Source organism: Geotrypetes seraphini, chromosome 2 (assembly GCF_902459505.1).
Source record: "Geotrypetes seraphini chromosome 2, aGeoSer1.1, whole genome shotgun sequence".
NCBI lineage: Eukaryota > Metazoa > Chordata > Amphibia > Gymnophiona > Dermophiidae > Geotrypetes > Geotrypetes seraphini.
In genome coordinates, this window is record NC_047085.1 from 510,023,303 (window position 1) to 510,047,362 (window position 24,060).

Consider the following 24,060-nt stretch of genomic DNA (forward strand, 5'->3'; position numbering starts at 1 on the left):
ACCTCTATCACTTTTGGGAGTTCCCCTTGCTCCTTTCTCTAACCAAATGAAGGTCAGACATGAGAGAGACACTTTCTTCTGCTCTCATAAAGTCCCATTATGACATCAGCACCTCCCCTTCTCCTATTGGTTACCTGGGGATTCTCTGCAGGTTGAGGATAAAATGTAGCCAGAGAGAATTCTGCCCATGAGCTCTGGAGATCACTGCAAACCTCCTTCAGATTCCACTTCCACAGAAGGAAAACTTCCTTAAACTCATCGGACACTGTCACCTGTATTAACTAATCTAAATCTAGGTTCAAACAATTTTTATTGATGCAAACACCAACAAATACAACACCAGGGCACCCCTAAGGTGCACAATATAAACAATGATGCATCATATACAATAACACAACAAGCATGGACAAAGAAGTATAACATCAACCAAACTCCCCCCCCATCCTACTCCACTCAGGGCGTGCGAGATCAATGAGGGCGGAAAGGCTCTCCAAGGCCCTGGACTCATGAGCCCCGAAGATGCTGCACCACCCCCTCCCCCCACCCAAGTCCACTTACCCTATCCATGATTGAGTGTCAGAACCTTCCAATACCCCCACCTCCCCTCCCCCCATGGTACTCTCCATCCCGCCCCACCAGTACTCCTCATTATTCTCCCAGCCCGACTAACTGAGCGCCCAGATTAGGACACCCATCTTAAGACCGCTCCCTGCAAGTAGCACCTGCAGCGCCTCGACACACCTCTAATTCTATAAAAATCCCTAAAAACTGCGCAGAAAACCAGCCCTCTGCCCAAGATCTTGCCAAATATTTCATTCATAAAATAAATAAAATTAGATCACAGCTGCCCTCTCACGTATCTTCCAATATCAGTCCTACTTACAATGAGCAGAATTATATACCATTTTCCAAATTTGTTATACTGCTTATCGTACTTCTAAGTGGTGTATGAGATAAAAATAGAGAAAGGGGGGAAAAAAAAGGAATTACAAACTAATAATATCTAAATTATGCATGCAATTTAACTGAATAATAAACTAATTAGCACCGGTAATTGGCATTTTAACAATTATTGGTGTTAATTAGAATCAATTAAGGGTTAGGCATGCATATTTACATGCAAGTCACAAAAGGGGTGTAGAAATAGGCAGGTCATGGGCAGTGTTCCCGCTAAGCTGCGTTGACGTGCGCACGCGCACAAAATATTACCTCGCAGCGCACAAGTTTCTCGTCGCAGCGCACACAGTGTAGAGCACAGTTCTTCAACCGCCGGTCCGCAAACAAAATCTTGCCGGTCCACGAAGGATTCGGTCCCCGCCGCAACGAAAGGCCGGCGTCAGCTGACATGCAACTTCCTGTTGCAGTCGCTGTGCCGGGACTCCTGCCTTCGCCGGGACTCCTGCCTTCCACCGCGTTTGCCTCCTGCCTTGTCTCCGCACCTCCAGACCAGCAGCGGCAGCTGTGTATGCTTTTAACTTCGGCACAGAGCTGCCCCTAATCAATAGTTTAGCGCGGTTTCATAAGGCAGCCTCGGGGCCTTTGCTAGGCCGGCCCACATCGCATCATCGAAGCGGGCCGGCTATCAAAGGCCCCGAGGCTGCCTCATGAAACCGCGCTAAACTATTGATTAGGGGCAGCTCTGTGCCGAAGTTAAAAGCATACAGAGCTGCCGCTGCTGGTCTGAACTCTTGGGCCGCTGAAGGAGGGCAAAAAGCAGCTGTCCTGGAGGTTTCCCTTCCTCTCGCCTTTACAGGTTCCTTTTTTCCACCTTTTTTTTTTCCTTCAAACGGCAACGGGCCCCAGCATCGACATCAATCAAGTAAGTTCCACTGTCAATCAAGCGGTTCTGCTCGGCCAAAGCTTCCCCTGTGACATGAGCCACCCTCAGGGGAAAGAAAGTGACCCACAAAGGTGAGGGGAAGGGGGGCAGATGATGGAAGTTGGGGGGGGGGAGAGAGAGAGAGAAGGGGCAGATGATGGAATGGAGGAGATGAGAGAGAGAGAGAAGGGGACAGATGATGGAAGTGAGAAGAAGGGAGAGAGAGCAGAAGGCAGATGGATGTCAGTTGAGAAGGGAGAGCAGATGCTGAATGGAAGTGGGGAAAGAACACATACTGGATGGAAGGAGGAGATAAATAAAGGGGGAAGAAAATAGTAAGATAATGGAGGGGTGAGGGAAAGGGGTGACAAGCTGTGTGTAGACACAGTGAAAAGAGGGAAACGGGACTAAATAGTAAGAAAGAATCTAATTTAGATGGAGGCAGAAAATAGAGAAGGAAGACCAGAGAAGAAAAGGGAAGAGAGAGCAGAGAATGATCAGATCTGAGTGGAGGAAATGAGAAGAGAGATATGCTAAAAACCACAGGGGGGAGGGAAGGATAGAGATGCCAGACCATGAGGGGAACAGAAGGAAGATGATGGATGCTAGACCAAATTGGGGGGTGGGGGGGGGCAGGAGGAGAGATGGCAGGGAAAGACAGACAGTGAATGGAAGGGGCAGATGCTGGACTGAAGAGACAGAGAAGGTTATCATGCTGCTGTACCGGGCCATGGTACGCCCTCACCTGGAGTACTGCGTCCAGCACTGGTACTTTAAGAAGGACACGGTACTACTCGAAAGGATCCAGAGAAGAGCAACTAAAATGGTTAAGGGGCTGGAGGAGTTGCCGTACAGCGAAAGATTAGAGAAACTGGGCTTCTTCTCCCTTGAGCAGAGGAGATTGAGAGGGGACATGATAGAAACATTCAAGGTACTGAAGGGAATAGACTTAGTAGCTAAGGCAGGGAGAACGAGAGGGCACTCTCTAAAGTTGAAAGGGGATAGATTCCATACAAACGTAAGGAAGTTCTGTGGTAGAAAGCAACATATTTATTTGGCTCATAACTTGCTGGCGCCCGATATTTTTAGCTCACAGTGAAAAAAGTTTGCTCACAACACCCGCCCGCTTAGAGGGAACACTGGTCATGGGTAACATCCACCCATAATTACAGAATTAGGGCCTCTACGCCTACATTTGGGCATTTGCTCCATGTTTTTGTCATGCTCCCAGATGCGAATGCGATTTTATAAACCATGCCTGACTTTAAGCTCTTTCCAATTTTGAGGGTGCTGTATATAGAATTTAGCCCACAGCGAATGTATATGGTTAATCTCTCATGTGGATCCTCTGATGACATTTTAGATTTGAAAGTCGAGCAAATCTTTTATTACACTCAGTACATGAAAATGGTTTGTACCCTGTGTGGATCACTTGGTGGCTTTTCAGATGTGAAACACGAGTGAAGCTTTTATTACACTCAGTACATGAAAATGGTTTGTACCCTGTGTGGATCACTTGGTGGCTTTTCAGATGTGAAACACGAGTGAAGCTTTTATTACACTCAGTACATGAAAATGGTTTGTACCCCGTGTGGTTCATTTGGTGGCTTTTTAGATATGAAAGCCGAGTGAAACTTTTATTACACTCAGCACATATAAATGGTTTATCTCCTGTGTGGATCCTCTGGTGAATTTTTAGATGTGAAAGCTGAGTGAAGCTTTTATTACACTCAGCACATGTAAATGGCTTGTGTCCTGTGTGTATCCTTTGGTGAACGTTTAGATGTGAAAGCACAGTGAAGTTTTTCTTACACTCGGTGCATGTAAATGGTTTGTCTCCCGTGTGGATCCTCTGGTGAATTTTTAGATCTGAAATCCGAGCGAAGCTTTGATTACACTCAGTACATGTAAATGGTTTGTCTCCCGTATGGATCCTTTGGTGAATTTTTAGATGTGAAAATTGAGTGAACTTTTTATTACACTCAGTACATGTAAACGGTTTGTCTCCTGTATGGATCCTTTGGTGAATTTTTAGATTTGAAACCTGAGTGAAGCTTTTATTACATTCAGTACATGTATATGGTTTGTCTCCAGTATGGATCCTCTGGTGAATTTTTAGATACGACACCTGAGTGAAGTTTTTATTACACTCAGTACATGCAAATGGTTTGTCTCCTGTATGGATCCTCTGATGAATTTTTAGATCGGAAATCCGAGCATAGCTTTGATTACACTCAGCACATGTAAATGGTTTGTCTCCCGTATGGATCCTTTGGTGAATTTTTAGATGTGAATGCTGAGTGAAGCTTTTATTACACTCAGTACATGTATATGGTTTGTCTCCTGTGTGGATCCTCTGGTGAATTTTTAGATAGGACATCTGAGTGAAGCTTTTCTTACACTCAGGACATGTAAATGGTTTGACTGCTGTGTGAGCCTGTTGATGAATTTTTAGAGTAGGAAGTTGAGTGTAACTTTTATTACACTCAGTGGATGTAACTGGTTTCTCACTTTTATGATTGCTTTTATGCATTTGGAGTTCTGAAAACAAGGAGAACCTCGTATTACGTTTAGGGCAAGTAAAGTTGAAGTTTCTCTTATATACAATACAAGTAAATTCTTTTTGGGATGTTTTTCCTTTTCTCTTACCATAGTGGCCTTCAGAAGTCACTGTATCACTATTATTAATTTGGAAGGGTCTCCCTGTTAGGTCTCCATCCCTTGAGTCTCCTGTAGGGTCTTCATGCTCCTTTGATTCCTGCTTACAATTCTTTGTGTTAATCCTCTCAATTCCCTGGGAAATATTCTCACAGACGTTTCCTGATTGTCTTTGGACTTGTTTTATTTCTACAGGATCTTCTCCTTGCTTCTTTTCTCTCTTCCTTTCTTGTGTGATCTGATGATCTGTTGGATAAGAACAGAAGGTATTAATCATGTGGCAAAAGACAGCGGTGGGTTCTAAGATATTCCCTATGTATAATAAGAACGACTGTTTATCTTACACTGGGATTTTCTACGTGTGGCTTAAGAAGTAGTCTGTTTCTTATTTGCAAACCATTTGTTGAAGTTTTTTTTCCTACACACACTGCAGATTTTCCTTGGGTTAGAGCAGCTACCTTGACACCCTGAGGTTGGCAAGTTCATTCCCACAGCATCTCCTTCTGACTCTCGGCAAGTCACTTTAACACTTCATCGCCCCGGGTACAAAATATGCTTTGATCAAGTTTCAAGTTTACTTGGTACTTGATATATGGCTTTTAAATGCAAAGCAGTTTACAATTATACAGAGAATGAAAAAAATAATACTAAAAAAGTGGGATACAGATTTACATAAACAATACGGACGAAACATGCTACATGAGGGTAAATGGGAAGGATACATTATATGAAACTAATATTGTGTTTCCCCGAAAATAAGACAATGTTTTATATTAATTTGGAGTCCAAAAAAACGCACTAGGGCTTATTTTCAGGTATGTATTATTTTTTTCATGTACAACAATCATCTCTCCCTTCCTCTCCTCTACCCCAATTCTTTCTCTTTCCTTTCTCCCCACCCTCCATATGCACCATCATTCCTCCCCTCTCACTCACCCCCTGGTGCAGCAGAACCCAACCGACCCTCCCACCGTGAGACTGACATACCTCCGCTCCGAGGCCTCCTAAAGCAGCAGGGGTGGGGGTTGTTGAACTGACGAGTCTGATATTTTCAGCTAATTGGGCAGCACTAGTGTCAGGGAGTGTCGGGGACATTTGGGAGGGGGAGGGCTTATATTAGGAGCATCTTTAAAAATCATGCTAGGGCTTATTTTCGAGATAGGTCTTATTTTCGGGGAAACAGGGTAGAAAGGGGAAGGAAAGAATGGAAAGGGTAAAGGAAGTCTTTAATGTTAAGCCAATAGTCTGAGTTTCGTAGGTGGTAAGTCCTAGGAATGGATCTCATAAGCATCTTTGAAAAGAAATGTTTTAAGACCAGATTTGAAGTTATTGAGTTTAGTTTCTTGTCTAAGGGTCAGGGGTAGGGCATTTCACAATGTAGGGGCGGTTACTGAAAAGATTGTTTTATGTATTGTATCGTAAAACAACTGACGGACGGAAGGAAATGCAAGAAGATTTTGTTGAGAAAAGTATAATGACCGATGGGATTCATAGGGGATCAGCAATCTGTCTATGAATGCGGGAATATGATTGGATTGAACTTTGAAAGCAAGAAGGGTTTTGAAGGTAATCCTGTGGGAAATAGGTAACGAGAAAAAGTGGTCCCATCCCCTTTACCTTCCTTGAAAATTGCATGAGTAGAAGCTGACCATTGCCCCTGGTACCTTAGATAGATTGTGAGCCCACTGGACAGACAGGGAAAATTGTTTGAGTACCTAAATAATTTCATGTAAACCGTTCTGAGCTCCCCTGGGAGAACGGTATAGAAAATTCAATAAAGTACAAAGTTTCAGCCTCTGATAACCAGAGCTGGTATTGTGATGTCATAATGCCTTATTCCACCAATAAGAGTCAACCTCATCAGTGATGTCACAATGACTTGTCCCATACTTGGCTCACTTTTACTTCATTTTGATTTCTGCAGTGGTTAAAGTTACAGACTCAGCACCCTGAGGTTGTGGGTTCAAACCCATGCTGCTCCTTGTGACCCTGGGCAAGTCACTTAGTAACATAGTAACATAGTAGATGACGGCAGATAAAGACCCGAATGGTCCATCCAGTCTGCCCAACCTGATTCAATTTAAATTTTTTTTTTTTTTTTTTTTTTCCTTCTTAGCTATTTCTGGGCGAGATTCCAAAGCTTTACCCGGTACTGTGCTTGGGTTCCAACTGCCGAAATCTCTGTTAAGACTTACTCCAGCCCATCTACACCCTCCCAGCCATTGAAGCCCTCCCCTGCCCATCCTCCTCCAAACGGCCATGCACAGACACAGACCGTACAAGTCTGCCCAGTAACTGGCCTAGTTCAATCTTTAATATTATTTTCTGATTCTAAATCTTCTGTGTTCATCCCACGCTTCTTTGAACTCAGTCACAGTTTTACTCTCCACCACCTCTCTCGGGAGCGCATTCCAGGCATCCACCACCCTCACCACCCACCACTTAATCCCCCCATTGCCCCAGCTACATTAGACAGATTGTGAACCCACTGGGACAGACAGGGGAAAATGCTTGAGTACCTGAATAAATTCATGTAAACTGTTCCGAGCTCTCCTGGGAAAACGGTATAGAAAAATGAATAAATGACCAAATTTTCTGTCCAATTTTGGTCTCAGCCAAAATGCTTTGGCCATTGTTTCAGTTTTGTCCAAGACTGACCATGCTTCTCCCCCACTCAGCTGTAGATGTCCCCTCCGGGCCTAATCTTACAATCCCCGATGGCCTAGGGGTGTAGGTGAGGCAGGAGAGATCCCTAGTCACTGCTCTCAAAATGGCTGCCATGACCTCTTGTAGCAAGTTCATGAAACTGCCGCAAAGGGGGTGTGTGTTTGTTTCCAAGCAATGTATTCTCCAAGTAAATGCTTTTGATACAAAGAGTGATGTTTTCGATAGTGTGTGACATTTCCCAAAAGACGTTCAAAAGTTGGGAAACATCCTTTTTCAAAAACGCTAGACATCCAAGTTTCTTTTTGAAAATTACCTATTTTGATGTCTTAGTCACATACAAAAACTTTCATGTTCAAAACGTCCAAATCAAGCCCATTTGGATGTGGGAGGGACATCTTAATGGACCAGTCACGCAAACCCTTAGGGTGCACTGCTGTGAACTTTACTTAAAGACTGCCAGGTACATATTTCCCCAGAACCCCCTTTTAGGTTATGGGGAGCCCTCCAAAATTCCCCCCTAAACCTACAGTATCTACCTGTCTACCACCCCAATAGCCTTATGGCTGCAGGTGGTACCTGTAAGGCAGTACAGTAGGTTTTGGATGAGTTTTGGCGGGCTCACACTTTCCACCGTAAATGTAGCGGTTAGAGTGGCTTATGGAACTTGCTACTTCTCTCTATGGTTCACTAGCCCACCCACCAGGCTACTTAAGACACCTGTGTGCAGCTCTACTAGGCTGCTGTTCTGAAGACAGGTATATACATCTGTATTCTGATCTTTATGGGATGTAAGGGGGTTAGTGAGCACTGAAGAAGCGTAAGGGGAGGGTCTTTACTTTAATCTCTGCAGTAGTTATCTGGTCACCTTTTTAAAACACCCTTCTGAAACAGGTTTAACACAAAACGTATAAGTTCCATCCAGGACATCTGCCAAAACATTCAGTTATCCCGGAAGAACATCTAAGTCCAAGCCTGCTGTGAACGGGCTGAGCAGTCACCTCCCATCACTTCATCATTCCCAGGCTGCCTACTTGACAAATCAAATTGGGAGGGAATAAATTTATGTATTTACTAGTCTTTAAGCCCGTTACATTAACGGGTACTAGAATAGATGTGTCTGTCTGTCTGTGTTTCTTTATCTCTCTCTCCTTGGCCGCTGTCTATATCCCTCCCCACGAGCAAAGCTGTCTGCCCCCAGCATCCACGTCCCCCCTAAATGTCTCTCCATGGCCCTCTTCTGTCTTCCCCCCAGAGCAAAGCTGTCTGTCCCCAGCACACCTCCCCCCAAAGCAGCCCCCTTTCCCTCTCCCTGTCTCTCCATGGCCCCTTCTGTCTTCCCCCCCCAGAGCAAAGCTGTTTGCCCCAAGCACACACCTCCCCCCAAAGCAGCCCCCTTTCCCTCTCCCGCTGACTCTCTCTCTGGCCCCCTTTCTCTGTCTGTCTTTCTGTCCCTCTCCCTGCCCTTGTGTCTTTCTTTCTTTCTGTCTCCCTCCCTCCCGCTCTGTCATTTTTCCCCATTTCCCTGTGCAGCAGCATTTCCATCCCACTTCCCTATGCAGCAGCAACAGCATTTCCATTCTATCCCCCCCTTTCCTGTGCAGAAGCAGTAGCAGCATTTTCCCCCACTCCCCTTTCCCTTCTCTTCCCTGCTCCGGCCCCTCCCCCTTCTTTTACTGCCGTTGTCCTGCTCGATCTGGCCTGCTCCTGACCCTCCCACCGCCGACAAACCTCGGGGCTCCAGCCGCGTAGGCAGCACTTTAAACACGCTGCTTCGCGGCCTTCTACTGCCGATTTCCTCTGCTGCGTCTGTCTCCGATGATGTCATCAGAGACGCGGCAGAGGAAATTGGCAGTAGAAGAGCGCGAAGCAGCGTGTTTATAGTGCTGCCTACACCGCTGGAGCCGGGAGGTTTGTGGAGGGTCAACGGCCGGAGCGGGGCTGCTGTCCACCACTCAGTTGCTGCCACTGGTGCTGCCTACGCCGCTGGAGCCGGAAGGTTTGGAGAGAGCATAGTCGCGCGCACGCGCCTCCAGCCCCTGCAAGTGCCGTGAGGTGTCAATTAGAATGTTGTCACAGAAGCACACCTCACGGTGCCAGGACTCACGAATTTTTGAGAGCGCATATGCGCTCCAGCGTTTTATTATTATTGATGATGACAATAGAAAGAATTTCAAGTGATGTGTTAAAGTTTTAAATGATGTAGTATTGTGTACTTAATGTAAGATGAAAAATGAATAAAGAATTTGAAAAAAAAAAAACTGCATCAAGCAAAGTAAAAAAAACAAAACAAAAACAGCAGGGCTGTAGAGCTAAGAATTCACTGAATCCCCTGAAAGCCCTCACCGCACGCCACTGACTTCATTACAAATCTTGGTATCATCAGCAAAAAGACAAACCGACCTCAGCACCAATCCTTTAGGCACTCCACTACTCACCCTTCCTTCCCCCAAGTGAATTCCGTGAATCACCACTTTCCGATGTCTGCTTGTCAATTAGTTTCTAATCCAGTTCACCACTTTGGGTCCTAGCTTCAGCCTATCAAGTTTACTGAAGAGATTCCTATGAGAAACCTTGTCAAATGCTTTGCTGAAATCTAAGTGAATTACATCCAGTGCACATCCTCGCTCCAATTCTCTGGTCGCCAGTCAAAGAATTCAATCAGATTTGTTCAGCACAATTTACCTTTGGTAAAACCATGTTGCCTTGAGTCTTGTAACCCACTGGATTGCAGGACATTCATGCTTCCCATTACTTTTCCAATAACCAAAGTAGTTTCCAGTTTCTTCTCCATCATCACTTTTATGAAGAGGGACCACATCTGTTCTACTCCAATTCCGCAGAACCTCTCCTGTCTCCAGGGATTTATTAAACAAACCTTTAAGAGAATCCACCAGAACCTGCCTGAGCTGACACATATGTTTTGGTCCTGTGTACAGATAAAAGACTTTTGGAAGAGATTATTGACCTATTTCTAGGCAGTTTTGAGGAAGAGCAAACTTTGTATCTCTAAGCACCAGAAAAGGAACTAATGCCCTTCTGTATAAAGGTAAATGTGTTGGACCAGAAGTTTATATTAAGGTATTGGAGAGAGCCACAGTCACCCTCACATACACTTTGGAGAAATGAGGTTTATCAGCTGATGAAATGGGAACATCTGGATCCAAAAAAGGGATCTCCAAGGGCATGTAGGACATTCCAACAAATATGGATGCCGATATGGGACAAACTTCCACATAGAGCCAGCAGCTATTGTTCAATTTGTGACTGAGCAGTGATAGGAGTTGGGGTTATGACCGTCTTCTGTCAGCATTCTGTACTAGAAGTAGGAGTCACGGAGTTGAGAGAAATCAAGATGGCGGCAGGAGGCTGAAAGGGAGGCTCTGTATGATCGACTTTACCATCATTGCTTAACAACCTTCCCCCTTACGGCGGTGGTTGTGGCACCACAACGATTAGTTTGGACGATTATAACGGGAGCCTTCACCCGCTCAGGCGAATCTGCATTACCTACTTCGGGGGAGAGCCCGATTTCCTCAGGTGAACCCGGCTTGCGGTTTGACCAGGCGTCATTGAACCTGGAGCAACGGCTGGTCCCACCCCAACCTGGAAGCTTACCGGTAGAAAGAGAGACTGAGATATTGTTGCCCTGAGTAGAAGCTTCGGACCTCAGCAATGGAAGGACTTCTGCACCAACTTTGTTAGAAGGAGTGGACGGAGAATTACAGCAGTTACCCTACACCAGGGTAGAGGTGAGAGGTGCTTCTGGAGGGACTGCCATCAAATTTGGGGAGTTAGAAAAGCCAGCAAAGATTGATATGGAAGCATTATGGCAAGCCATATCAGTTATGGATACTAATCTCAAGTTGTCTTTTTCTATGTTAAGTACTGACTATAAGACTGTCCAAAGTGGAGCAGTAGGGTTTGGCCCTTACTAAAGCAAATGAAAAGCTGGAGAAGCAGGAAGGAAAGCTCTGTGAAATAAAAGTGTTAGAATTTGAATTGGTGACAGAAAGATCCTTTATAGTAAGAAAAATGGAGAGTTTTGAAAACCAATTAAGGAAAAATAACTTGAGACTCTTGAATTTCCCTAAGTGCCCATTGATTTCACCTATGGAGATGGCAAGGAAATATTTTAGAGAAATACTAGTTATTCCAACAGAAAATTTACCCCTTATTGTAAGAGCAAATTACCTTCAAATAAAGAAACCTGTCGGGGCGTCTACTCCTAATGAGATCCAAGGAGAGTAAAGTGGTGGATATGAATTTATCAACTTTTTGGGAGAATTCACTGGAGAAAAACCTTGGTGATAACTCTCGCTTTGGAAAGTGATAGGGAATATATATTACGTCTTTATTTCCATCATATAAATGATCAGTTTTTGGGCTCAAATGTTCATATATTTCCAGATATATCTCAGAAATCTCAGAGGCGGAGGGAGGAATTTTTGGCATTAAGATCAAGAATCCTCGCCTAGGGAGGGATATTTTTGTTAAAGTTGCCTGTAAAATGCTTTATTACATACCAGAATAAGAATTTTATGGGTTTTTGAGCCTAAACAGCTGCTAGAATTTATTGAAACCAGAGAAGGAGTAGCCGCAACTAATGATGTGTAACTTGCCATAAACCGGCTCTAGGATATGCAGAATATAGCTGGTTTTCGTTTGATTATATAAATCCAAATTGATTTTAATTTCCTGTGATTTCTCTCAATATTGTGAACTAAATATTGGAGTGGTTATTTTCTTTGTATTTCCATCTGGAATTATGGATCTGATTCAAGTTGTAATCATTATACACTTCTCCCTTGTTATTCACGGGGGATACGGGCAGAGTCGGACCGTGAATGGCAAAAAACCGCGATTATCCGGCTCTGACCCACCCCCACCTCCCTGCCGCCTTCCTGGCCTTACCTGGTGGTCTAGAGGGCTTTCGGGGCAGGAGCGATCTTCCTACGCTCCTGCCCCGTGCAGATCGCCATGAGGAAATGGCTGCTGTGAGTTCCCGTCGTCTCTCGAGACGACGGGAACTCCCTACAGCCATTTCCTCATGGTGATTTGCACGGGGCAGGAGCGTAGGAAGATCGCTCCTGCCCCGAAAGCCCGCTAGACCACCAGGTAAGGCCGGGAAGGCGTCAGGGAGGTAAAAAATGTTTTTTTTTTATTTTTCCCTTCCCAGAAAAAAATTGCAATTATGTGAAATCGCGAGTGCAGAAACCGCAAATGGGGAGGGAGAAGTGTACTTGATTGTAATAAGAAATAAGTTATAAATAAAGAATTTTTAAAAAATAAGTAGGAATCACTGTGAAGGCCACCCTGGTTTTGTTGGTTGGCTGGTAAAGGGAAAATAGCATCAGTTTGTAGCCTTTAATGTGGGTATTGTTGGGTGGGTTTGTAGCATGATATATAATACTAGTTTTTTAGCCCGTTACATTAACGGGTGCTAGAATAGATGTGTAGACTTAGAGGTCCTTTTATCAAGGCGCAGTAGGGGTTTAACGCGCTGAATACCGCACATTAAACCGCCTGCCGCACTAGTCGCTAACGCCTCCATTGACCAGGCATTATTTTTTTTGCTTGCTGCAGGGGTTATCGCGTGATGAAATGTCCAACGCGCTAACCCCGCTAGCGCGGCTTGATAAAAGGACCCCTTAGGCATTTCTTTTTCTTTATCTTTCTTTCTTTCTGTATGTCTGTCTGTCTTTCTCTCTCCCTGCCCCCTTTCTTTCTTTCTTTTTATCTCTCCCCCCTGTCCAGCAGCACCCCTTCCCTGCTCCCCCTGTCCAGCAGTAGCCCTTCTCCCTTCCTTTTATCTCCCCTCTGTCCAGCAGCACCCCTCACAACGCCGAAGAGCCGTGGTCGTTATCATACGCTGTCTGTACGCCCCCAATAGAGAAACTGCCATTTTTTACTTTTCGTCGCCTCATCTTCCATGTCAGTGCGAGTAAGAAGGGGGACACCACACCCACTATAACACGGCAGCCAGACCGGAAGAGCAGAAACGCCCTCTCCCCTCCCCCCACCATGCTCCGCATACACGCCCCCTACAGCACGTAGCACATCAACCCCAGCGGCCAACTGCCGGCGCTCAGCATTGTCCTGCACGGCACGGCGCCCACAGAGTTTGAAGTTCGCATGTGCGCTAAGGATTTTATTATAGCGTATGTGATGTGATTTATGGTTTGAATAAATATAAATTTTTAAAAAAATATATTTTCACATAAAACATACCTTTTTCATTCATGTAAGGGCCCAAGTATCTCTCACACGCTCAGATAAAGATGAGCCAGGTTTGGAAATTAAAGTTACAACTCTCCCCTTCATCTCAGCAGTTTTACCCCTGTCCTTCTTATTACTGCACTCACCTGAGCAGCTACTTCTCCCAGGTTCTCTTTCCTCTGATCCTGGCTCTTCCCTGATGTATGGCTCTTCCCCCCGTTCAATGTGGAATATAATATCAGGAGTGACGGGAGGAGAGCCTGTTCCTGGGGAAATAAAAATTTGAATTATGTCTCCCAAATATTATTTACTGTCAGATTCCCTCAAATTCAAGACTTACCCCCTCTTTTATGAAACTGCGATAGCATTCTAGCGCAGAGAGCTGCGCTGAATGGCTTGCGCTGCTCCCGATGCTCATAGGAACTCTATGAGCGTCAGGAGCAGTGCGAGTCATTTAGCGTGGCTCCCCGCGCTAGAAACTGCTATCGTAGTTTCGTAGAAGAGTGGGTTAATTTCCAGCATAAAGAATTTGACCAACTTTGGTAAACAAAAATACTCAAACCCTCAGTTACAAACTGTTTTAGACTCTGTAAATCTCAGTAAAATAACTCTCTTTACTCATCTTGATAGTCTAATTCCCACTCTAAATAGTACAAAACATTATCAGCCTCATTTCAATATGTGTGAACTTCCTTATCCCTTTAAAACATAGAAACATAGAGTATGACAGCAGAAAAGTGCCTTCGGCACAACACGTCTGCCCACTCAAAAGAACCTTCCCCTTAAAAGAACACTCCCTCTAATCCAGAACATCTGGAATAATGCTCAAACCAATATGAATAAAAACAAAAGGGCAGGAAGTTAAAATTCATTTCATATGTCCCAGAGAACTCTTTCCTGCAGATGATTTAAACCAAAGCAGTAAGGATTTATTTTCAATTCCATAAGTATTTCTTGGTATTTTTAGCAACCTGCATCCTACCCTAATATCGCAGATGACACATTCACAGGGCACCAAATAAATCTCATCACCACCTCTACTTGTCTCTGTGATCCGCAGATATTTCAGGATAGATTGGCTCCATCCACTTTTCTGATGTCATCGGTCTATAATATTTCCAGGACAACCCCAAGGCAGCCTCATGAAAGGAGCACACTCCTTAGCATGGGAAGATTAGGTTCTTACCTCAATAATCTTCTTTCTAGTTGAAAGGCATACGAGTCTTGACCAGTAGGTTATTCACTTCTAATCGTACGTTGTATAGAAGGTGTCATCTACCTTTTTCAGCTCCGCCTCCTCTATCCCTACTCTGTGATCTGATCTTCTCAGCTCATACCAAAGCAGTTGACAATAAAGAATTGCACAGGGACAGAAATCACACCCGTCCCCACCGGATACAAACCCATCCTTGCCCATCCCCATAAACTTCAGAAGTAGTTATTTCATTTATTATGCTACTGAATTAAAGGCTCTGGTAGAGACCCATTTACAAATAAGCAAAGAAACTTTATTAATTTGGAAATATTAATTGGGAAGCATACATACTTTGTAAATGGGTCTGTACCACAGCCTCTAATGCAAATATAAAATATAAACAGAGAGAGAGATCCAGGGTACATTTCTCCCCCCTCTCTACTGCCATGTCCACCATTTCTCCCTCTCTCATCACCTGGACCCTGTGTATCATCTTTTGCCCCTGCCCACCAGCCCCATGTCCAACATTTCTCCTATCACCTCTCTCCTGCACCATGATGCATCTCTCCCTCCATTCCTTCCAACACCATGTTTAACATTCCTCCCTCTTGCAATATTTCTCCCTCCCTCCTCTCCATCACCATGTCCAACAATTCTCCCTCTTCCTTAACCCATGTGCACCATCTCTCTTTCCCTCCTGCTCCACGCATCCATATTCAGCCATTTTCCCTTTTTTTTCCCTCCCCCATCAACATCTCTCCCTCCCTTCCCAACCCTCCTCCAGCATCTCTTTCCCTCCCTTTCCACCCCCACCCCCCAGCCTGTGCATCTCTTTCCCTCCCTTCCCACCTTTCCAGCCCATGCAGCATGTCCGTCTGTCTGCTGCAGACAGTGATTCCTCTTAAACACTATTGGTGGCTGATCTGGAAAGCCTCCCTCTGACGTAATTTGTGTCAGAGAGAAGCCTTCTGGGTCAGCCACTGGCAGCATATAGGAGGAACAGCTGCCAGTGGCCTGTTGAAGCACTGGAGAGCTCAGGACTCAGAACATAGGCAGGTAGGCTCCTGCGGGAGCCCCGGGGGAATTTCTTTTGTTCCTGTGGGAACCCCGCAAGTCTAGAGGGGATTCCCGTGGATTCTGTGAAATTCCTGACAGCTCCGTTTCCGTGCAGATCTTTATTTGACCACTACAAGAGCTGAGGTATGAGGAACTCCCTGATCAAGCCATGACTGCTCTGCTATTACCAAAAACACAATTAAAGAACATCATGGCTAGTAGGATCAGAAAATAAGGCAGAACCCCCAACAAGTCACCTACCTGAGTGCAACCAGCACTAACACCTATGTAATTCACACACTCTCCCATTTGCTAAAATCCTAGGTGGTGGTTTGTTTTTTAAGGAGAGTGCTATTTACAAAATCTCTCCTCTAGAGGAGGATACCTCTGGATGCTGTGGAAACCTTCTGGGTATTCATCACTCTTCAGACCAGTTTGACAGGAGAAGGTCAAATATCTAGAAAATACATACATGTCCAAGACAGTAAGCAGGCCAAATGGAAATCTGAAAGGGCGGGCCCTCAAGACTCATATGCCCTTCTACTATGAAAAAATTATTGTAATAATAACCTAATATTCTGTTCTAGTGCAAAAGGCATATGGGTCTTGACCAGTGGGACGTACCAAAGTCTTAAGGCGGGGCAAATGAGCCTTCTGCTAGCACCAAGGAACCAAAAGTGGCATTCATTTGTGCCGCCATGTTCTTCCTGTAAAAACTTCGTAAAGGTACGGAGGGTAAACCAAGTGGCTGCCCTACAAATCTCCTCAGACGGCACTGCCCTGGACTCCGCGCATGAAGAAACCACACTCTGCGTAGAGTGCGCCCTCGGAGAAATCTGTTATTGTTTACCATATCTGATGTATGCTGATGAACTAGCCTTATGAATTCATCTTCAAACGGAAGCCGACTCTCCCAAACAGCTAGGATTTGTTAGTACAAAAAGACGATCTGAGAGATGAAAATTATTCGTGACCTCGGCAACACCAAAGCTTTGTCGTCATTCAAACCCATTGAATGGAAGCGGGTAGTTGAATTTCCTGATTTACATGGAAGCTACCCCTCCTCCACTCTGAGCAGCCCATCAGAAATTAACTGATTTTCATCCTCCTCCTTCTTGGCCTTTGTGCTTAAACTTAAGTGATCTCATCACTGCCTTAACTTTGTCCTTTTTCTTCTGTCCTGTACTAATATTAACTGTATGGGAACATCACTCGAGAGTGTTTCCATTGCTACACTGCTGCACACATCCTTTATCTGTTGGTGAATTCAGCACATTATATATCTGTGAAGACAAGTTCTACCACAAAACAACCGTGTGGAGGAAGAATAGGCAGGAAAAACCAGCCAGGGACAAAAACCATGTAGAGGGGAGAAAAGAAAATGGCGATCCATAAGGCCCCACAAGGCCAAACCGACAACGGTAAAGAAAAAAACAAGTTTAATGGGGTTGTTGGGTTTTTTTATTAGTAGGAACTTATAAAAGAAGAAACCGACAAAAAGTCAGTAAACTGCGAGAGCGGGAAGGCAGCGAAATGAAAAATTTTTCAACAGCCGTTGAAACGCAACTTATTAGCTCTGTGGAAACTAAGAAACTGAGGGACCGCGCGCCTACGTTGGGCGTGAAGGCACTCGCGCATGCGCGGTGCGGATGTCAAGAACTTTTTTAAAGTTCTTGAAGTGTCCGTACCGGGGCTCCGTCAGTGAAAATATGCTGCCTGCTTGTCCTGGGATAACCATTGCTACACACTTCCCCTATCTGTTGGTGGATTCAGCACATTATATATCAACAAGCCAGGCCTCAGCAGCAAGATTTCTGCTGGGAAAGAACTATACTGGCATCTGACTGAAAGCAGGGTGAAACTCTAAATCCTACTGCTGACACACAAAATCGTTCATCTCTCAGAACCATAATATCTAGCAGCCAGACTACATCAGCACACAATACCACGCGCACTACACTCGAACCAAAGACATCAAATACAAAAGCATCAGGAAACGAATGTTCTCGGCGATGGCTCCAAGGCGGTGAAACTCCCTCCCGAAGGAACTAAAACTAGAAGAGGATACCGGAAAGTTCAAGAACGGGATAAAGACCTACTTTGGCCAATAAAACAACATAGAGGAGACAATTGGCTAGTCCCCCTCCCCCCTCATCAGGAACACAATAGGATGAACACAATAGGGATATAAATAGAGAAAGCCCAGAAAAGTAGACTCTGAGGAAGATAATATTTCAAAGATAAACATAAAACACAATACAGATACGTATATCTATAATAATAAAACCCTAGAGCGCGCATGCGCTGTTGAAAGTTCGTGATTCCTGGTGCCGTGAGGTGTGCTTCTGTGCCAGTCCTCACGGCGCCTGCGCTAGCTGGGGGCACGAGCGGTGGCTGGAGGTGCGTGAGCGTGCAGCTCTGTCAATGGCGGTCGGCTTAGAGGACCGGCAGGAGAGTGGCGGTTGCGGTGGCAGAAGAGTGTCCGACAGAGGGCTCCGTTTTGAAGCTGTGGCTCTCATTGAACTGCCAGTTGGCCAGCTCCCTTGCCGGAGTTATTTTTCAGTTTACAGGCTCCTCTCACGAGCCACACCTGCATCAGAGAACACTTCCGATGCAGAGGATCGTTAGAGGAGCTGCTGCGGCACCTTTAAATTTAAAAATAACTCTGGCAAGGGAGCCGGCCAGACCGTGGGAAGTGTAGGGGGGGATGAAGAAATCCTGCTGCTGCACAGGGAAATGGAGGGAGAGGGAGTGTTGCTTTGGCTTTTGCACAGGGAAGTGGGGGAGGGAAAAAATGCTGCTGCACAAGGACATGGAGGGGGAGGGAATGCTGCTTTGGCTTCTGCATAGGGAAGTGGAGGGGAGAGAATTCTGCTTTGGCTTCTGCACAGGGAAGTGGAGGGGAGAGAATTCTGCTTTGGCTTCTGCACAGGGAAGTAGGGAGGGAGACAGAAAATAAGAAAGACACAGGGGCAGGAAGAGAGACAGAAAGACAGACAGACAAAGGGGGCCAGGGAGTGAGACAGACAGAAAGAAAGTGGGAGGGAGAGAGACAGAAAGAAACAGATAGGGGTAGGGAGAGAGACAGAAAGAAAGGCAGACATATATTCTAGCACCCGTTAATGTAACGGGCTTAAAGACTAGTATAGATTATATATATATATAGTTGAATTGGACAACCTCTTTAGGTGGTGTGTAAATATTGTGTACTTAGCTGCAATAGTAAACCTAATATTAGATGTCAATATACATAGGACGATTGATTTGGTATAAACATATGCATATAAGTAGGATGATTGATGTGCCCGTAACATAAGAAGGATGATTGATTATGGCATAACTATGCCAGTATTAATAACTCTGTATTATAACACCTCGCAGAAGCTCTTTGTAACTCTGTATTGTAACTGCTATAGAAGTTCACGCAAACCGCTCTGAATTGACTCCCCAGTCATAAGTAGCAGTATAGAAGCTCACAATAAACAGTTTTCAATAGGAGGGGCCAGACTGCGGACTTTATAGTTCAACAATTTTTATTGACGACTCCACAACAGTACAGCAATAAAGAATATTTAACAATGCAATACGGGTCATCCAGTTATGTAGATCCCCATCTGCCACGCTCCCCCCTCCCGTAATCCACTTGGTGTATACAAGAAATAACAGGGAGTCAATACTAATATACCCCGTAAACAGTGGCAGAAATGGGAATAAAGACTAATTCCAGGTTCGTCTCTCAAAGGGATTTTTTTAGCAGCTCTGACCTCCCAGGCATAAGTACAAGAGACTGTCTTATTTCTGTCCACAGAGAACTCTTATGTGACTGACCCCTTCCTTTACTAACGTGTAGCGCGGGTTTTAGCGCCGGCAACTGATCAGACGCTCATAGAATTCCTATGAGCGTCAGAGCAGTTACCGCCGCTGCCTGTGCTAAAACTCGTGTTACGTGTTAGTAAACGAAGGGGTATGTTCGGAATACTAAACCAGTGTTCTCCCCAGAAATTTTTTCCAGACGGGTGGCATGTAAAAGTAGCCGGGTGGGGCGGGATGGGGAAATTTGGTGGTGGGGAAAATTAACCCCCTCTTTTACTAAGGTGCGCTAGCATTTTTAGCGCGCGTAAACCCCTGTGCTATGTGGGAAAACTAACGCCAGCTCAATGCTGGCGTTAGCATCTAGAGCATGTGACAATTCTCAGCGCAATAAGCGCACGCTAAAACCACTATTGTAACTTAGTAAAAGGAGCCCTAAATGTGTACTATTTTTATTAGTTAATTATTATTATTATTTTCCGATGCTCAATATAACTTCCTTTTTTAAGGTTTGACACTTGTGCCAGAATATTTTTACTAAATTTAAGAAGTTTTTGCCCTCTTTCAAATGGTATAGAGGTTTAAAAAAGGGAAAGGCATTAATGAAGTCATTAGGTTCAATCTAGCCATTTATTTCTGCATGAATTTAAACAACTAAAAAAAAAGATAAATATAACTCATCCAGTCATACAAGAAATGGCTCTACAGCAGGGGTGCCCACACTTTTTGGGCTTGCGAGCTACTTTTAAAATGACCAAGTCAAAATGATCTACCAACAATAACATTTTTACAAAAACACAAAGCACACTATACGCAGAGAAAATGTTAATTATCATTTATATTCCGCAGGTTTTCAAAGAGGTCAAGGCAGACGATTCTATGCAATGTCACCTCAGGAACAACTATACAAAAATAGACAAATATACCGCCTCCCTTTTTACTAAATTGCAATAGTGGTTTTTAGAGCAGGGAGATGCGCTGAATGCCCTGCGCTGCTCTCGATGCTCATAGGCTTCCTGCGCTAAAAACCACTATTGCGGTTTAGTAAAAGGGGGCCATAGTGCAAAATATAGATAGCAGATATAAATTCTCAAAACAGACACATTTTGATCACTAAACTGAAAATAAATCATTTTTCCTACCTTTTTGTCTAGTGATTTCATGAGTCTCTGTTTGCACTTCCTTCTTCTGACTATAAATCCAATATTTTTTTCTTTCTGCCCCTCCCCTTTTCTTTCTGTCTCTCTTCCCCTGCCTCCCCAAGCCATCGCTCCAATTTCTCCACTTCCCCGATTCTTTCCCTACCCCCTAAGCCACCATGCCGATTTCTCCCTGCTTCCACGAGCCAGGCCAGGAATGTACAAGTGCCGGACTCACAAGACTTCACCTCTGATGTCAATTCTAACGTCGGAGAGGAAGTTCCAGACCAGCCAGGCAGCAATTGGCTGGCCCAGAACTTCCTCTCTGATGTCAGAATTGACATCAGAGGTGAAGTCTTGTGAGTCCGGTGCTTGTACGCGCCTGGCCTGGCTCAGGGAGGCAGGAAGAAAAAGATTGCCATGGCAACGCGATCGATTCACATTGCCTTTGCGATCTACTGGTCGATCGCGCTCGACCATTTGGGCACCCCTACTGTTATGGTATCCTGTTCTGACCTGAGGAAAGGGGTTTAGTCCCCAAAAAACTGCCTTATTTCCATTTCCTATTTATAAACTTTAATCAATAGATACAATACTACTTGATTCTACGAAAAGCAAAAAAATTTTTTTTGTACCTTTTGTCGTTTCTGCTTTAATCATCTTGTCTTCACTCTTCTTTCTAGCCAGCATCTGTCCACTCTGTCTTCCTTGCAGCATCAGCCCCTTCCATCCACTGTCTGCCCTCTCCCCGTTCCATATGGCATCTTCCCTCTTTTTATGCTCCTTCAATAAACTGTCTATCCTGTGCCCCTTCTCTTCTCCTTTGTACATGATTGATTTCAGCTCTGCCACCTCTCCATTCTTCTCTCTCTGTCACCACCCTGTCCCCTATGCTCTGGCATCTCTTTCTTCTTCTTTCTTTCCTTCGCACCCCACAGTCTGGTATCTTCCCTGATTCTCTGGCATCTCACTCCTTTCCTTTTCTTCCATCTCTCCCTCCCCCTCCATGCTCTGACATCTCCTCCTTCCTTTTCCCTTGGTCTGGCATACTTTCCTCCTTCCCTCCATGCCCTGGCATCTTTTCCTCCCTCCCTTACCTCCAATCCCTGGCATCTCATTTCATTCCCTCCCTTATCTTCTTTCTCCCTCCAGTTGGGTGCAGCAAGTCTCTCACACTCTGCTCCCTTTCCTCCTTCTGTCACCCAAGGCCTGGCGTCATGAACTTCTTCAGGCAGCAGCATTCACAATTCACTGCTATTGCCAGCTTCGGGCCTTCTTCTCTGTTGGGTCCTGCCTTCATGGAAACAGGAGTAGGCAGGACCCGGCAGAGAGGAAGGCCTGAAGCTGGCAACAGCAGTGAATTGAAAATGCTGTTGCTAGCCGAAGAAGTTCATAACGCCAGGCCGAGCACCCAGGGAAGACTGCTACTCCCCCCCCCACGACCCTCCTATCTCTCCCTCCCTCCCATCACGAGACTCTAAACAGCACTGCTCTACTCTAAGGAGGCTGCTTCAGGGCTTTCTCCTGCCGTGATTCCCTCTGGCACGTCACTGATGAGGGAAGGAGGGAGAGATAGAAGGGTCGGATCGGATTGGGGGGGCGCCCGGGATGATGATGAGGCTGCTGCTGCCAGTGAATCCAGCAAGGGTAAGGCCCCAAAGCACAGCACTGGCGGCCCCCCCCTGACCATTTTGGGCCCTAGGCTTGTGCCTACTGGGCCTATCCTTTAATCCGGCCCTGCTTCCCCCCCCCATATGCCCTGACTCTCTCTTCCACTCCATGGTATGGTAATCTCCTTTCCCTCCCTCCCATGGTCTTTGCATTTCTTTCCTCCTTTTCCTGATCTTCCTTCTCCCTCCTTCCCTCTCTCTCCCCAATTGGGTGCAGCAGCATTTCTCTTCCCCCTCCCCCTATTGGGTACAGCAGTATCATCAGCATTTCTCTCCCCCCTCCCAATTGGGTACAGCAGAAGCAGCATTTCTCTTCACCCTCCCCCCCTAATTGGGTGCAGCAGCATGACTCTTCCCCCTCCCCCTATTGGGTACAGCAGCAGCAGTATCAGCATTTCTCTTAACTCCCCCCCCACAATTGGGTACAGCAGAAGCACCAGCATTTCTCTTCTCCCTCCCCCTCTAATTGGGTACAGCAGCTTTTCTTCTCCCATTCAACACCCCCCCTCCGTCTCACACACCCGGCAGATTCGCTACAGACAAAGGCAAGTTGCAAGTTTCCCTTCATCGCTGACCTATCTCCTAAAGGTCAGCGACAGAGGGAAGCTTACAACTTGCTGTTCTTGCTTACTTCGGGCCTTTCTTGTTACCGGATCCTGCCTTCGCGGAAACAGAAAGTAGGCAGGACCCGGCAGCGAGAAAGGCCTGAAGTAAGTAAGAGCAATTAAGCTTCCCTCCATGGCTGGCCTATCTCCCGCATGCTCCGGGGCTCTAATGGCGGCTTCTAAATGGACTGCATACATAGTAAACACTATCATGAAAAGGTTCTCTTTCTTAATATACTTTACTGCTTAACAGGAGATATACTGGAGTGTTTTTACCTGTGATTAATAGGTGCCAGTTTGTGATGGAGACGGCTATTTTTTCACTGATATGATCAATTTGAGGGTGACATTAATATATTTCATTTTCTGTGTGATTTTTGCTTTATCTTCATTTGTTCTTTGACTTTATAACGATGCTCAGACACTGCTAATAAAATTCTCCCTTACCCAGTGAGATCAGAGTCTGATAATTCTCCTTCATCACCTCCTTGTAAAGCTCCTTCTGCTCTTCATCTAAATACTCCCACTCCTCCTGAGAGAAAGAGAAAGCGATGTCTTCAAATGTGATCTGCATCTGAAATATAAACAACACATTCAAAATATTTTGCATTGCACAGATCAAGAAAATCGCCCCATATCGGTTCCCATTGGGATAGGGAAATGTTTGCTGGATGCACATAATTTAGAATTGCCCGAGACACAGTTTTAGTTCAGACCACCCAGTACTGGGGCTCAGCAGAGGAACAGATTTTAGTGTGTATATCATTTGCACTGTCACCAGATGGGATTCTAGCAACTGGAAACCACGTGTTACAGAAAATCTCCCTTTGAGGGACTCTGATTTCTCCCCACAGTGCCATCCCCTAGGTCCAGTTAGAAAGCGGTGGCAGTTGGGGAAAAACCTCCTACCTGAGCACAAACTCCTGCAGGCATTTTCCTCTCTGCTTTTGCTGCCAATCTTTCTCTGAAGATCTGTCTCTTGTAACCCTCGGAGAAGAGCCCAAAGGCACGTTAACGGAGGAAAGACTTCACTTCCTGCTCGGCACAGACTGATGACATCACAAAGGAGGAGGTGGAGCTCAGCCGGTTGCGGCTTCTCCTAGCTCTACCCCTTTGAGTGCCGATTGGTCAGAATGGTCTGTGGGGCGGGAAGAGAAAGAGTGGCAGCTCCCTCCGAAGCTCATTGGTCAGAATGTTCCTGGGGGCGGGAAGAGGAGGAGTTTGA

At 45.3% G+C, this 24,060-nt stretch overlaps 1 protein-coding gene across 2 annotated transcripts; it reads right to left on the reverse strand.

Annotated features, from left to right (window-relative positions):
- Positions 1–2,970: 2,970 nt before the first annotated feature.
- On the reverse strand, positions 2,971–23,887 carry LOC117354618 (gastrula zinc finger protein XlCGF57.1-like). Of its 2 annotated transcripts, none has more exons than XM_033932419.1 (4): positions 23,745–23,887; positions 23,283–23,409; positions 13,507–13,620; positions 2,971–4,723 (listed from the first exon to the last, which is right to left on the reverse strand). In XM_033932419.1, exons 1-4 carry the CDS (start codon positions 23,766–23,768, stop codon positions 3,147–3,149), a joined length of 1,842 nt encoding a protein of 613 aa, XP_033788310.1. In that variant the 5' UTR covers positions 23,769–23,887; the 3' UTR covers positions 2,971–3,146. The 2 variants fall into 2 exon arrangements, with proteins under 2 accessions (XP_033788310.1, XP_033788309.1); XM_033932418.1 differs by having other exon boundaries at positions 13,507–13,626.
- Positions 23,888–24,060: the final 173 nt, after the last annotated feature.